Raw genomic sequence first — 15130 nt, 5'->3', positions numbered from 1 at the left:
CGCAGTCTTCTGAACAAATCCTCCATGATAGTACAATCCATACCTCTTGAATTCCTATCTCCATCCAGTTCAACAATGACCAATACCCTGCCTTCATCTGAGGGGCAGCGCCGATGCCTGATCACTCGGCCTCTTCTAAGGGTCAGTGTGTTTTCATCTACAAGGTCGCCAAGGGTGAAAGATACTATCTGCGAGAAGTGATCTCGCACCCTCTCGTCGTTGCAAGCATGCTCGACAAGGGTGTTCTTTCCGGCTTTTCTGGGGCCTACAATGGGCAGGATACCTAGCTTCGAAGCACCACCACCATCATCATCATCATCTTCTTCTTCGTCGTCGTGTCACTACGGGAAACAGAAGCTTTGCCGAGTGCCCGGGGCACTCGGCAAAGGCCTAAAAACACTCGGCAAAGGCTTTGCCGAGTGTAACACTCGGCAAAGAGCACACGGCAAATTTTGTGTCGGCAAAGACTAGTTTGCCGAGTGTCAAAACTCGAACACTCGGCAAACATTTTGCCGACAGCCAAAAAACACTCGGCGAAAAAATGTACTCGGTGAAATGCGCGCTGATGGCGTCGGGGTAACGGCGGGTTTGCCGAGTGCCAGACGGGAGGCACTCAGCAAACACCGGGTCTTTGCCGAGTGCCAACACTCGGCAAAGACCGGGAGTTTGCCGAGTGTCACGCGCCTGGCACTCGGCAAACACGGTCCCTTTGCCGAGTGTTAGGGGGGCACTCGGCAAAGACCCCTGCCCGCGTGGCCGGGAATTAGGGCCTTTGCCGAGTGCCTCCCGCCTGGCACTCGGCAAAGACCCCTTGTTTGCCGAGTGCCTTGTCCCTAGCACTCGGCAAACAAGCCTTCGGACACCTGGGAAATGCCCCTTCGCCGAGTGTTAAGGCCAAAACACTCGGCAAAGGCCCCTCTTTGCTGAGTGTTACACTCGGCAAAGTGACCAGAACCCCCCCCCCTTTCAACATTTTGCCACGTATAACGGACCCCTCTCAATTCACAATACACATAGGCATTTGTAATAAACAACCACATGGATAATTCACAACCACAGGCATAATTCATAAACACCACAGGCATAGTTCAACATAAGCACGAAATAATCCATAAATCCAAGTTCTTCTCACAATTTAGTTTCCACATTGTTCACAACCAAGTCTACTTCCGTGGAGGCCAAGGAGACCACTGCGACAAATCTTGATCTTCATTATTCGAAGCCGCCGATTGATTCTGCACATAGGATAGGACATTCTGAGGTGACATCTAAAGTTGTCAAATTTAAACTATTGAATCTTAAGCACAATGTGTCAAGTGACACACAGGAGTAGTCGTGGGTGGCTGAGACGGAGGGAACATCATCGGCGGTGGCGGAGGCAAAGACTGTCCCATGCTCGAAGCAAAGTTCTGCATGTACTGGAACATCTGCTCCATCCTAATCCGGTTTTCCTCCTCCATCCTCCGCCGCATTTCCTCCATCTGCGCCTCCATCTGCGCCTTAATCTCCTCTTGTGCCTTCCTTGATTCTTCCACCTGGGCCTACAATATTTCATTGCAATGTTATAATGCAAAGCTAAAGTATAACAACAAACGAACGATGAATGGAAGAGAAAGAACCTGTAGAGCCTCCATCTGGAACTGTGCAGCGGTGGGTCGTGGCCGTACCGCCAGGCTCGAGTCCGTGCTCCTAGCTCGGATCTGGGAGAGAGTGGGAGTAGAGGCCGTGTCGATGACGCCGTCGCCAATCCAATATCGGCCATGCTTCTTGCCTCCTCCCACCCTCATCACGATTTCTCCATCAATGTCCTCGGAGCTCGGATCGAAGTCTGGCCCGTGAACCTCCCTAGCCATCTTTGTATACTCGCTGACGCGGCTGTGTATGCTAGGGTGGCTGTACGCCTCGGATGGGTCGTCTGGGTTGAAATCTATATCGGCCGTCGCCTTGCCCTTTTTGGAGAGGACCCATGCCTTGAGCTGGGAGCAAGGTCGGCCATCATGTGACGCCGACTGCGGCAAAATACAAAATCATTAAAAATTACGTAGCACTGAACGTTACAATAAAGAATTGAAGTTGCGTACCCATTTTTCTCTATATTCATCAAGGCTTAGGCTGCCTTGATGGTGTGGTGCAGTCGGCATCTGCAAACGCCGCTGCCGGCAAGCAAGGTGGTTCTCCAACCACCCGGGCTCCAACCACACGTCGACCATCCTCTCCCAGCACGGCATATGCGCACGACACCACCACGGAGGCACCTACATCATCAAGCGTGTGACATATGAAACAAGAAAATAAGCCTAATTAATCAGAAATAGTAAGCATCAACGTTCTTTACTTACCCTCATGAATTGGTCCTTAGTCATGTTCATTGTTCTTGCCTCCTCTTTTCTAACCTTCATATGTCTATATTGAGCGTTGAATTCGATGATGGCCTGGATGCGCGCCTCGTAATGCATGTCCTATATTGTCTACTAGGTAAAGATAGGTCCTAATCCCACCCGAGGATGTGTAGGTGGGTTTAGTATCCATGGTCTACTCCGACCCGAGATAAAATTTCTGCAGCACCTCCCCGCTGTTCTCCAAATACACGTCCTTGATAGGAGATTGTGTATCTGGAGAACAACAGGGAGGTGCTGCCGAAATTTTATCTCGGGTCGGAGTAGACCATGGATACTAAACCCACCTACACATCCTCGGGCTGTCCAAAAAACGTGGACAATTCAAAACAGATACGATTATAGATATGCAAAGATCTGCATATTTCCAACCGTATCTCTTTCGAACGGGAGACGCCTAACTAGGTTACGTGATATACGAACATTATACGGAAAGAGAGGTGTAGCATGCCTCACCTTGCTATCCTGCAAAGTGACGAGTCGAGGACGGTCCTTGTAAGCCTCTCCTGCAACAAAAGAAACAAAGCATTGTTTAAGTCAAAATTTTGGCAGCAACTCCCCTGCACGGGGAGGTTTCCAAAACCTGCAACATAATAAACGGCACGATAGCCGACAACCACAATCTCACCAAAGAGTTGGCACGATGGCCAACAACCACAACCACAACCAACCACACCTCTATTCTTTTCAACATTTTCTAATTTCTACTCTTCCTTCTTCTCGAACTTTCTAAATCCATGCCTCTAATTTCTAAAATAAATGCTACCACATCCTACCACCTCTCTAATATTTTCAACATTTAATTTCTAATTTCTAATTCCATGCATTCTCTAATATTTTCAACATTTTCAACTTACCGGACGGTGCGGCGGCCGGACGGGGGCGGCCGCGGGGGGCCGGCGCGGGAGGCCGGCCGGGGGCGCAGGGGAGGCCGGCCGGGGGCGCAGGGGAGGCCGGGGAGCCGGCGGCGGCGCAGGGGAGGCCGGGGGGCCGGCGGCCGGCGCCTTATCCCGGCGCGGGCGGGCAGCGGCGGCGGCGCGGCCGGGCGGCGCGGGCGCGGGGGGCCGGGCGGCGGCGGCGGCGGCGGCGCGGGCGCGGGGGGCCGGGCGGCTGCGGGCGCGGCCGTGTGCGTGCGTGGCTGTTGGCGTGCGTGTGGCCAGGCGTCAGGCGCGCGGTGCGTTAAGTGTGGATAGGGCCACTTTGCCGAGTGCTTATGATGTAGCACTCGGCAAAGCCTTTGCCGAGTGCTAGATCAGGAGCACTCGGCAAACATTTTTTTTTAATTTTTTTATTCGAATTTTGCAGTGCGTCTGGCAGGTGGACCGCGTCGATGTTTGCCGAGTGCTTGTGATCTAGCACTCGGCAAAGGCTTTGCCGAGTGCTTGATCACAAGCACTCGGCAAACATTTTTTTTCAATTTTTTTTTCGGATTTCAGAGTGCGACTGGCAGGTGGACCGCGGCGATGTTTGCCGAGTGTCCCAAGTTTGACACTCGGCAAATCGGCTCTTTGCCGAGTGCCATACCTTGACACTCAGCAAATGAGTACTATTATTTCATGTCAAACTAGTTTTATTAATTAAAAGATTGTAAAGTTTGCAAAAACCTAGTCAAATTCACTAAACATTGCGTATTTCATTTTTTAAGTAATATTGTTCCATCATTTCATGGATTTATAGCTCATATTAAATTTATATCTATTAAATTCATATACGTGCAATTAATGAATAAAAATTATCAAACGGATCTGAAAAATTCCCAAAATTTGACATGAACCAATCTATGTTCTCTATAGCCTATAAAAAAAATTGGACTCAATGAGAAATACATGTATCGATTCGTCTCAAAATCTTACCGGATCCTTTCAACTTCTACGAATCCTCTCGGGAGATGCTTCGAATTCTAAACATCATATGTCAAAACTTGTGCGAAACCTTGTCAATTTTTTACCACAGCCTCTGCATATGAAATCATAGCATCTTGCAAAATCTCATGATTTTCAAACTTCGTTTGTATTTTTGAGAATTAAACAATCATTTGGCCACACGTTCGTAGTCGTGTTTCCTTAGCAAAATGTTCGAAATTTCTTTTCATTTTCTGGGTGAGACCTCATTTTGGACTCACTAACATGAATATGATTTTTCCACTCATATTATTCCATTATTCCAACCACCTGCAGTTCAAATTTGACTTAAATCAAAAAATTACTCTAAATGAAATTAATTGATTAAATATAGCAAACAGGTCAAAAAATAGTCCACCATCTACCATGCAGTGCCAAATGCCATACATGTGGAGTGTAAAACGTTTGGAGGGTGGAGGAGGGGAAAAAAATTACTTTTGCCGAGTGTGTCAAAAGACACTCGGCAAACCCTATAGTATGCCGAGTGTTCCCCCTAGCACTCGGCATACTCGCCACTTTGCCGAGTGTGCCATCACGACACTCGGCAAACTAGTGGCTTTGCCGAGTGCCCCCCGTAGACACTCGGCAAAGCCTAACGCCCGTCACACAGTCGCGACGGCGGCGGCACGGGGAAGTCACGTGCTCGTCAGTTTGCCGAGTGTCCATCTTTGCCGAGTGCCTCGTGGGTGTTTGCCGAGTGTTTTTGTGGTGGCACTCGGCAAACCGGTCCTTCGCCGAGTGTATTATGTTTGCCGAGTATTTTTGGTATTGCACTCGGCAAACTGGTCCTTCGCCGAGTGCCCGAAATAATACACTCGGCGAAGTAATTACACTCGGCAAATTCAAGGTTTCCCGTAGTGTGTAGTAGGAAGGTGACGACACGTTCCATCTCCATTTGGCGACCGAACATGCACTTGTCGATGATCATGTAGGAGCTGTATGGCTGGCGCCCCAAGGGAGGACAAGCGGTCAAGAACACGACGAACTCATCTTTCACGTCAGTGATTATGGTTTCTAGGCGCTTCAGAGCTTGCTGCATCCGTTTCTCGCTCTGACGATGACCATCCCTGCTACGGATCACCAGGCGGGCACGCTTGGCAGGATTGAACTGAGACATGGCGAAGGGATGATGATGGCTCACCGGACCGTCGTCGTCGTCGGCGTGCCGTCGCTGGTCATCCTGGTCGCCGTCGTCGTCCCTGCTGCGGGCTCGGCGGCCGGCCAGCATGTGATCCAGCGCGTGGTGCCCTCTGTACTTCTCCTCTCTCATGGTGTTCAGCTGCAGCAGCATGGAGTGGTTCGTGACACGCCGCCGCTCCGCCTCCCCGGCGATGACGTGGGCACGACGCAGCAGCTGCTGCAGCCTGTGCAGCCTCTCGTCGTCGTCGCCGGTCGTTGGTGCCGTCAGGTTGAGGTATGTGTCGACAAGGAAAGAGATGGATCTACCGGCGAGGTCGCCGATGATCGCCGAGACAACTGCCTCCATGTTTGGCTGCTGGGTATTGATTTGACCAGCAGGACAATTGAACGGCGCAGTTAGAGGCTAGGAGCTACTAGCTAGGTTGCTGGGCTTGTTTAGCTCACAGAAATAAAAAGAGGGGAAAATTCACACGATGGCATGAACAAGTCCAAGCTAGTCATCGACTCGTAGTCGACGACGGCTACGACTGACTGGTTGGGGCTGTGGTCTCAGGCTCTCAGCAGGGCGATGGGTGATGGTCAGGGCGGAGCCATAACTGCAGCCGGACCCGGGCTGGATCAAGGCAAATTCATTTTACAATGAGATAATGGACTGATTTGATGCTATATGGATCGATTTATACAGCATAAAACGTGAAACTACACGCAGTTTTATGGGCTCAACCCGGGCTGCTGTGGCCGCCGCTGGTGACGGAGTTGCGGCTTCCGACCAGGGCGGACGGCGGCTGTGGCCGCCGCCGGTGACATGAGCCACATCCGAACCAGGGGGTCTTCATGCAAATATATGCTGCCAGTTTCCACCTCCAGGTAACTTATCCATACTCTCTCAACCCTAGTGCAGTTGCTCTGTCCAAGCTATTTTGGCGTCCTCACTACCAATTGTGGTCCAGGAAATGTTGGAAAAACTACACTTGATGAACATTTTTCCTGAAGTGATTCTTGACTGTGACACGCACCGTCAAAAATGGCAGCTTCGGCCATCACCGTCTCGGGGCCACCTGTAGATTTCCTTCGCTGTCAGAGACTTAACTTCGCTGCGAGTCATCAGGGAGATGTGACCTTGCTCTGATCCTAACAAGAACCCACGGCAGCATTGCTCTCTTAACGAGCTTATCTTCTTTTTCCTCCACAGGTCATCAGTAACAAAATTCTTTTTCCTCCACAGGTCATCAGTAACAAAATCCAAGTGCTTCTCCGTGCTTCACTGAAAATTCTAACAAAGCGGTAACTCTTTGAATTTCTCCAACACCAGCCCAAAATGGGGTAACCATATCTGCAATCAATGGGGACTGTCACTCCATGCCTCCATCAAGGTTTTAAATCTCCAGCTAAAGGTATTTAGCGGATAACCTCTAAAACAGCTACAGCGGAGCTAAATGAGGCTATAGCGGGCTCTAGCCGCTAAGTTGTACATAAACACAAATAGCTTGATCAGCCTCAAATAGCTATAGCTTCGCCATAGCCGGAGATTTAAAACCTTGGTCTCCATCCATATCTTTTCAGCATGGCCAGATACTTGAACCGGATGGGTGGTTGCATGGTCCATCCGTCTATGTCATCATCAAGGAGAAATAGGGGAGCAGGCATCACCCAAAAAAAAAGGCATACTGCAGTAGCTGCAAGAATATGCAAGTCGCTGATCATGATCGTGAGGCTCTGCTCACAAATTGATATGCAGATTGAACTTAGAACATTAAAAAAAAAGGAAGTCATGGTGTGGAAATTAATGGTTCCTCTGCTCTGCAGTACTGCATGACACCCAGAAATTATGTGTGTTTTTTTGTATCAGCTAAGAACTATAATAACCATTGCTGGCCTGATGCACTTTTTGGCTAATTGACCAAACACAAGTTAGTCTATAGCAGTATAGCCCAGATTTTGCACCAAAAAATCAGAAGAAAGGAAATAGCTGTCCCGTTTTAGCTGATACTGCTAACAGTAAAATTTTAAATATTATCCAAAACAATATTTCTCTGCAAACAATATTTAAGAATATCCCATGCCATGCTCCAACAGTATCAAAGAAGTCACCATCACATTATTATGCCATCTAAAATATTTTGACTTTACTTTCTACTATCATATCACAAAAGTGGTGAAATTAGATGGACTAAAAAGAATTGATGACGGAGCTACTTGCATCAGAAGTCCAGAGTCATGGTTCAGATTGGAGTTCATATCCTGGGGAAACTAGAGCTTAGAGCTAGGGTGCGTTTGGCAGATCTCCCAGAGGTGATTCTCTCCTAATTATAGTAGAAACTCTACCAAACAGTTTTTCAAAGAGAAGTGATTCTTTGTTAATTTCGTGGAGTGATTCTCTGAAATGAACTAAGAGGCTGGGAGCTGAAAAAAAAATAGCTTCTCCTGATTCTGTGAAGAGATTCTCCGTCCTAGTTTTAAGAGTTTATGCTAGAGAATCACTTTCAGCCACATAATCACTTCTCTTAGAGAATCAACTCCCATAGAGAATCCAAATCAGATGGAGCTCTACCAAACAGACCCTTAAGTATGGATGAATAGCTGGAGGGAAAAAAATGTTCAGTGAGCACCCTGTTCTTGCAGGGCGTAAGCCAGCAGATACATGGTTATTGTTGAAGTAAATGGGAATGTTGATGAGATTACACTTAGAAGTTAGAAGACTGTACTCTGTTTATGAAAGTAGTGCTCCTGATGCACTTTTTGGCTAACTGATCAAACACAAGTTGTGTATAGCCCAGATTTTGCACCAAAATTCAGAAGAAAGGAAATAGCTGTCTCGTTTTAGCTGATACCGCTAACAGTAAAATTTTAAATATTATTCCAAAACAATAGTCCTCTGCAAGCATTACCTGAGCATTAGGATTTAAGAATATCCCTTGCTCCAACAGTATCAAAGAAGTCGCTAGCACATTATGCCATCTAAAATGTTTTGACTTTACATTCTACTATCATATCACAAAAGTGGTGAAATTAGATGGGGTAAAAAGAACTGATGACAGAGCAAAATGCAACAGAAGGCAGGGTCATGCTTCGGATTGGAGTTCAGATCCAGGGGAAACTAGAGCTTAAAGTATGGATGAATACCTGGAGGATGAATTTGGTGAGCATCCATTTGATCTTTTTGAACCAAATTTTTGCACTTTGAAATGAGATATGATGAATTGCTTGTATGTGGGGGGTTGGGCTGAGCGCAATGGATACGGAAATTCAGGTTGAAATGGAAGAGCAACTTTACTCGAGCCTAGTATCTGTCTGTGCTCTAATTAAGCCACAATATTATTAGTAATTACGGACAAAAACAGATCATATATTGAGTGCATAGTATATTAAAAAAAGATGCAAGTGTCTGAAGACCCGTCCATCTGGGGTAAGACCATTGACAAGCAATTCATTTCGAACCATGAAAATCGTATCTTAATTATAATATCATCCATTATTCTGGTAACGAACACTTGTAACTCACACACAGCAAGAAGCTAGTAGTAGTACTGTTTGCCAGTTGAAAAATGTACATATATAAATATAATCTTCAAAATGACAGAATTAAGAACGCTTCCTCTTAACAGCTGTAGTTTTCAGATCACGAACCTCACAAGTATACATGTAGTTGTAGCAGGGCGGTATTGGGGACCTCCATACTAGGGCTTCAAACTTCCCAGAAGGAGGCTTAACGTTTCCATACATCACACTCGCCAATGATATCTTTGGGACCTCCTCTTGTGAAGAGCAATTGTACTGATGATGAACCACTATCTCTTCAGAAGTTCTAACCATACTCCAAAGATGTGCAGGTTTATATTGGCGCAGAGCATCACCTGGATGCTCACCAAAACTGGAGACGTGCCATTTGATGAGCCCTCTCAAAAAGGTCAAAACCTTGCACCAAAAGTGGATGTCAAATTTGTCCCTCAGCAAACAGGCAATGGTTGTTGCAGCATTGAGAGATCGATTCAACATCCTGGCTATCTCCATGGCCACATATGCCATCTTCGGGTGCATCGTGGGATCAGTGCTTCCAAACACAAGGGTTTTGAAGAAGTACCAGTATGCTTCCTCGGATAAATATTTCAGTGTCATTGCCCTCGTCGTTCCAAGCTTTGTGATCTTGTCAGACCGGCTTGTTATTATGATTTTGCTACCACTTGCCATGCACTGCTTGGAACTAGCATACAACCTCTTCCACTCATCTTCATTGAAATCTCCAGTCACCTCAACAACAACGAGCATTCTCCCATATTTGCTCGGTGTGGAATTCTGATGTTTCTTCACACATCCTTCCCTCAAATAGGTTAACTTCTCATATTTGAAATCATGGTTGCTCAAGAACATGATTTCTGAAAAATGGTCACGGACTCTTTCATCATTGCAAACATGTGCGACAAGGGTACTCTTGCCAACTTTGCTGGGGCCAACAACCGGCAGGACCTCCAATTCTTCAGCACCATTAGGTTGTGTGTGCAATAGGAAGTTGAGAACAAGGTATGCTTCCATCTGGCGGCCAAACATGCACTTGCCCAGCAGTAGGTGCATGCTATAAGGCTGGCGGTACAGGTGAGGGTAGCTCGTCAAGAACAGAACCAGCTCTTTCATATCAATGATCATAGTGCTCAAATTGTCAAGGGCATCTTCCAGTTGTTCTAAAATCTGTGTCTTTCTCTTTGAAGAACATATCCCTTTCATAGAATTTACTTTGGAGACAAAGAAAGAATGACTCACAACCTGATCTTCGGCATACTTCTCATCGTGGTGTTGGTATCTGAAGGCGTCAAGTTTGTAACAGCCTTGGTACATGGCATTTCTCAGCATGTCCAGCTGCTGGAGCATAGCTTGGTTCGCGATGTGGCGTCCTGTGGCCTCATCGATGATAACCTGCGCCCGGAGGAGAGCCCTTTGCAGGCTGCCCTCCACGTCCAGCACCCTTGGCTTGGAGCTTTTGCTGATGAAGAAATTGATGGATCTAGAGGCTAGTTCACCCAGGACTGCAGAAAGAAAACTCTCCATTAGGGAATTCTCTCCTCAGGAAGATAACCCAGCCGGCGGAAGAGATAACTTATAAAAGGAGCTTTGGATAAATAGCATGAGATGCCTCTGGCTTAAGACTCTGAGGACATCAAGCATGTAAGAACAAGTGAGAGAGACATAAAGGTTGGTCCAATACAATAGTCCATGCACGAGATCGATGTTTCATCTTTGAAATTTCCTGCCTGTCAGTGATTGAGTAGCACTACCAGCTGAGAAAGGTACAGAGATCTTTACTGTCAAACCTTTGCTTACGGACCCAGAGCCGGAGCCATCACCATAGCTGTTGAATGGACTGTAATAGTCAGGCGATGACTCGTCTTTTGGGTTCTTTTCGCCTTCCCAGAGGTTACTTGGTCAAGTCAGTCCACTCCAGTAGTCCAAGTCACCTGCCAGGTAATAGCTTTTCCAGCTGTGTGGGTCGGGAAGGTTCGTCAAAGAAAAATGAAGATTGTGCACCACCTTAAAAGGAGATGAATTCTATAATGAATGCTGCTGCAGGTTCATCTCATCCTTGAGGAGGCAGAGAAAAGTGATGAATACCTGGAGAGCTGCAGAAAGGTGCATCTCCATTTGGCGACTCTCCTGTCTCCTCAGGAAGATAACAGAGCAGGTGGAGGAAAGAATAGACAGTGAGCTGTGGAATGGCACAGGATTAATGTTTCTGTATGAGCAGGAAACATATTAAGAACAATAGCCCCTGTTCCAGCAGAGGCAGAGAGAGGTTACTTGTTTAACCATGAAAACAGTCAAACTAATTGTCATAGTCTTTGCTATTGACTAGTCTTTGCTTGGTTAATTGAGAAAGGTACAGCTATTGAGAAAGGTACAGCTATTGACTATCTAGTCTTTGCTTAGACCAATCCCATGGGGTGTTTCAGATTTATTTTTCCACATAAGCAGAGAATATTGCTGAATGAAACGTGGTTTCATGATATTGTTTCATAGGAGTATGTTTCTGCATTAAATTGATGCCCATATTATCAGTTTTGCTTATGCGGCAGCTCATTAATTGAAAATAAAACTCCCATTATCGTTAGTGACCGTCTATTTCAAAAGCTACCCTGAACATTCCCTTCTATGCTTCCACTAAGGGTAAAGATAAGGCACTTCATATGAATTTTGGATTTCCCTTGGCCATGAAAGTGATGGGCACTAGCAGTAACAGCAAGACAGAGCATGCATGCTAGCAAAACACAAGTCCATCGGGCTTGTCAGTTTTTGACTCTTTGTCCCTGTTGAAATGGTTTACGCCACACCCCTCTTCTGGTAGCATCTAATGTCCAGACTCCGCCTTAACCACAAAAATCGTATTACCAAATGCTACATTACCCCAATCTGCACTATAAATCCCATAAGCTCTCATGAATCCGCTACACCGTATTGCAGCCATAGTTTGGCCCAACGGATGCAGCCATCTCTGCAATCATAGGTGAACTTGCCACAAGATCCCTCTCCCAATTGATTGATAAGTACTTGAAGCCAGCAACATCTAAGGAGGAAGGCATGCAAAGACTGCAATGGATGCTGCTGCGGGTTCGTCTCACTGTCGAGGAGGCAGAGGGGAGGTGCATCACAAACCAAGCAATGCTTCAGCAACTCAATATCTTGAGAAAAGTGGTGTACAAAGGCTACTACATGCTCGATACCTTCAGATGTCATGCCCCTGAAGAAGAGAAGGGCAAAAAAGGCCATGGCATGAGTCGCTCCTTATCCCTATTTAAATTCAGTCCTGCTAAATGCTCTGCTGGTAGCAACTATAGCACAGACAACCTAGAATAAATGCTTGAAAGTCTAGAGATCACCATTGCTGGTATGAGTGAGCTTTTAATTTTCCTGAGGAACTACCCTCCTATGTTTCGGCAGCCATACAACACGTATTTGTTTGTGGAGAAGTGCATGTTTGGTCGCCAAATGGAAATGCAACGGGTTATCAACTTCTTACTGAATGAAGAACCTCCTGTTCATTGCAAATTTGGCGTCCTACCAATTGTTGGTCCAGAAAAAGTTGGGAAGACTACACTTGTTGAGCATATGAAAGGGTGCGTAATCACTTTTCTCATGTCATCTTCTTAAGCGATGATGATTTCAGAGAAGAAAAGCAGTTGAAAATAAGGGATGGAAGTAGAATCAAACATAAACGTGGTGACTCAGATAAAGAGGTCTTTTTAGTTATTATTGAATTAGTTGGGAATATTGATGAGGGCGCATGGAGAAGGTTGCGCTCTGCTTCACAAAGTACAATTCCAAGGGGTAGTAAAGTTATAGTGACACATCGGTCAGAGAATATCATAAATTTTGGAACAACACAAGCTCTAAACTTGAATTTTTTTGTCTCGGGAGGCATATTGGTACTTCTTTAAGGCACTTGTGTTTGGAAGCGCAGACCCTGAAGAGCAACCGAGGTTAGCATCCACAGCTATGGCGATTTTTGATGAGTACTTTGATCAAGACGTATATAAGGCATTTGCTGGACCTTTCATATATTTAAACAAAACAGCTATGGGTCTAAAATCTAGTGTTAATGCACAGAACTGGAACAGGATTCTTGCATGCTTCAAGGACAACAGGAGGCAAAATGAACCTGGATTCAGGAAAAGCCTAAGTGATTGTAGGATGAACAGGGATCATATATTTCTTCAGAGAGTAGTTGATTCTAGTCAATATTGTGTAGTTCACAACCATGACCGCATAGCGCTTGTGAATGAAGAGGCTCCCAAAATAACTTTGCATGACATTCTTGATGGGACCGGGAGTGTTAGACCTCATGAAAAAATCGACATCCTAGTTTGGGAATCTCACTTGCCTCCATATCACAAGTACATATATAGCTGCCAAATTCTTGAGCGTGATTGTAAGGTTACCAGGAAAAGGCAGGGTGAGAAGAGGAAGATCTCAAGCTAATTTTCAGCATACAGCACTTTATCTTGTTTCTCTAAAATGTTGGCATTGTAGATTTCTACCGTGCAGCGTACAACGTACATAAATATGCATTTTCTGTTCAGTTTCTTTCCTTTGTTCTTTACTCTAGTTTTTCTGTGTTCTCTGTATTGAGATAAGGTTATCATGCATTCATATGCCTTATGTACCTTTTTTTTTTAAGTAACCGTTTTGTTTCAGTTGTTATAGCATTAACTATGGGTCTCTGAACATGTATGCTTGGCAACTAAGGCTAACTGATGTGAAGCAGGTATTTATTCTGAACTATGTATATCTGACAGCAAGACAAGTAACTCTAGTGCAATAGTTGTGAGGCATTTTGAGATTTCCAAGCTATTGCCTCAATTTTCCCATGTACCGTGGTTCTTGGCAACAACACTAGGAAAAAAGGATCAAGCAGTCACCACTCACCAGAGAGCGTTTATGGCATCTGAAGCTCTGAACTGCATTTTGGTGCTTTCGATGAAATAGATTGGCTGAAAAATAACTAGAGGAGGTGTAAATTACACAAGGAAAGGCAGAGCTATGCTTCAGGTTGGAGTTGAATATAATTGGAATTTTCAGAGTATTTGGATAAATAATTGATGAAGATTAACATCGGAAATCGATAGCCGGCATTGGTACACAGATATTTGTTCTGAACTATGTAAGTGACAGGAGAACAAGTAGCTTCAATGCACTAGTACGCAGATATTTTTCAGCAGCCACCATCACATTTTGACATCTGAACTGCATTTAGATTCTTTTCAACTACCGTATCCCATCTCAGTGAAACTTGGTGGAGTAAATTTCACAAGGAAAATCAGAACGTGAAAGGGTGAAGATTTTTCGTAGTGTGGATGAATACCTGAAGCGTCAAGGTGAAGATTGACATTGGAAATCGGCCGCCGGCCGTCGGGAGCCATGAAATCGAAGCTTTTGCCGGCGAGGGCACCAAATCGAACCCGAGCAGCAGAAATCGCGCTCCTCCGAAGTCGTCGGATTCTGCTCCTCGCCTTGGAGTGGAGAGTCCGAGCGGAGCGCAGTAGGCCTGGCTGCTACGCCCGCCGGCGATGCCTGCTCGTCCTCCCGATCCCTCTCTGGATCCTTCCTTGCTTTTCCCAAGCCTGTACGTGTGGATTTTGAAATTCCTCTCCCTGCTTTGGAGTCTCCGGATTCCTCGCTGGCTCCCGGACGAGGCGGAGAAAATCTCCGTCCAACGTTGAGCAGGTGAGGTCTACAAAAACAAAGCTTGGGCCCACATCACCGGCGGTGAAGAAGAAGCCAACCGACCAAACCAATGAGACATGAACGCGCGAGGGCACGGCAGCTGAAAAGATTGCCATGCGCAGCGCATTCTGTGGGAAATGGCAGCTTCGGCCTGTCTCTGTTTTGTCCTCTGCAGGGAGGCAATACATGTTGCTGACAAACTCTAACTCTTGAGAGTCGATGTTGTAACTCATCAATGCATCATCGTACAACCGAATAATCACACTTAACATCTTCTTGACTTGTGCACAAATCTGCTGACAATCCCTTTGGTCTTTTGAACCAAAAAAATAGATGCACACGTCTAAACATGGATACACCTCCTGAAGATTTCGTGCTTTGGAACGAGATATGATGAGTTGCTTCTCAGAATCTTGAACCAAAATGGGCATCCAAGTAGTCCCTTCGCAGATGAGCAAAAGTGCATTTCACCCTCAAGCCAAATGC

At 46.0% G+C, this 15130-nt stretch overlaps 1 protein-coding gene across 2 annotated transcripts; it reads right to left on the bottom strand.

Moving 5' to 3' along the window:
• Positions 1-1043: 1043 nt before the first annotated feature.
• Positions 1044-14815, bottom strand: LOC117844655 (uncharacterized). Of its 2 annotated transcripts, XM_072292003.1 has the most exons (9): positions 11039-11182; positions 10741-10907; positions 9065-10455; positions 2853-2902; positions 2340-2403; positions 2082-2255; positions 1620-2009; positions 1326-1541; positions 1044-1235 (listed from the first exon to the last, which is right to left on the bottom strand). In XM_072292003.1, the coding sequence occupies exons 3-9, from the start codon at positions 10298-10300 to the stop codon at positions 1164-1166; spliced, it is 2202 nt and encodes a 733-aa protein (XP_072148104.1). In that variant the 5' UTR covers positions 10301-10455; positions 10741-10907; positions 11039-11182; the 3' UTR covers positions 1044-1163. The 2 variants fall into 2 exon arrangements, with proteins under 2 accessions (XP_072148104.1, XP_072148103.1); XM_072292002.1 differs by lacking the exons at positions 10741-10907; positions 11039-11182 and adding an exon at positions 14283-14815.
• Positions 14816-15130: the final 315 nt, after the last annotated feature.

The sequence above is a fragment of the Setaria viridis genome, chromosome 2 (genome assembly GCF_005286985.2).
Source record: "Setaria viridis chromosome 2, Setaria_viridis_v4.0, whole genome shotgun sequence".
Taxonomy (NCBI): domain Eukaryota; kingdom Viridiplantae; phylum Streptophyta; class Magnoliopsida; order Poales; family Poaceae; genus Setaria; species Setaria viridis.
This window is presented reverse-complemented; position numbering and strand designations above follow the sequence as displayed.

Coding starts and splice junctions, on each gene's coding strand:
- LOC117844655 (XM_072292002.1), bottom strand. CDS start 14,340: ATGGCTCCCGACGGCCGGCGGCCGATTTCCAATGTCAATCTTCACCTT. Junction 2,903..9,064: donor ACTACATGTATACTTGTGAG/GTTCGTGATCTG, acceptor CTTTTGTTGCAG/GAGAGGCTTACAAGGACCGT. Junction 1,542..1,619: donor TCCAGATGGAGGCTCTACAG/GTTCTTTCTCTT, acceptor GAAATATTGTAG/GCCCAGGTGGAAGAATCAAG.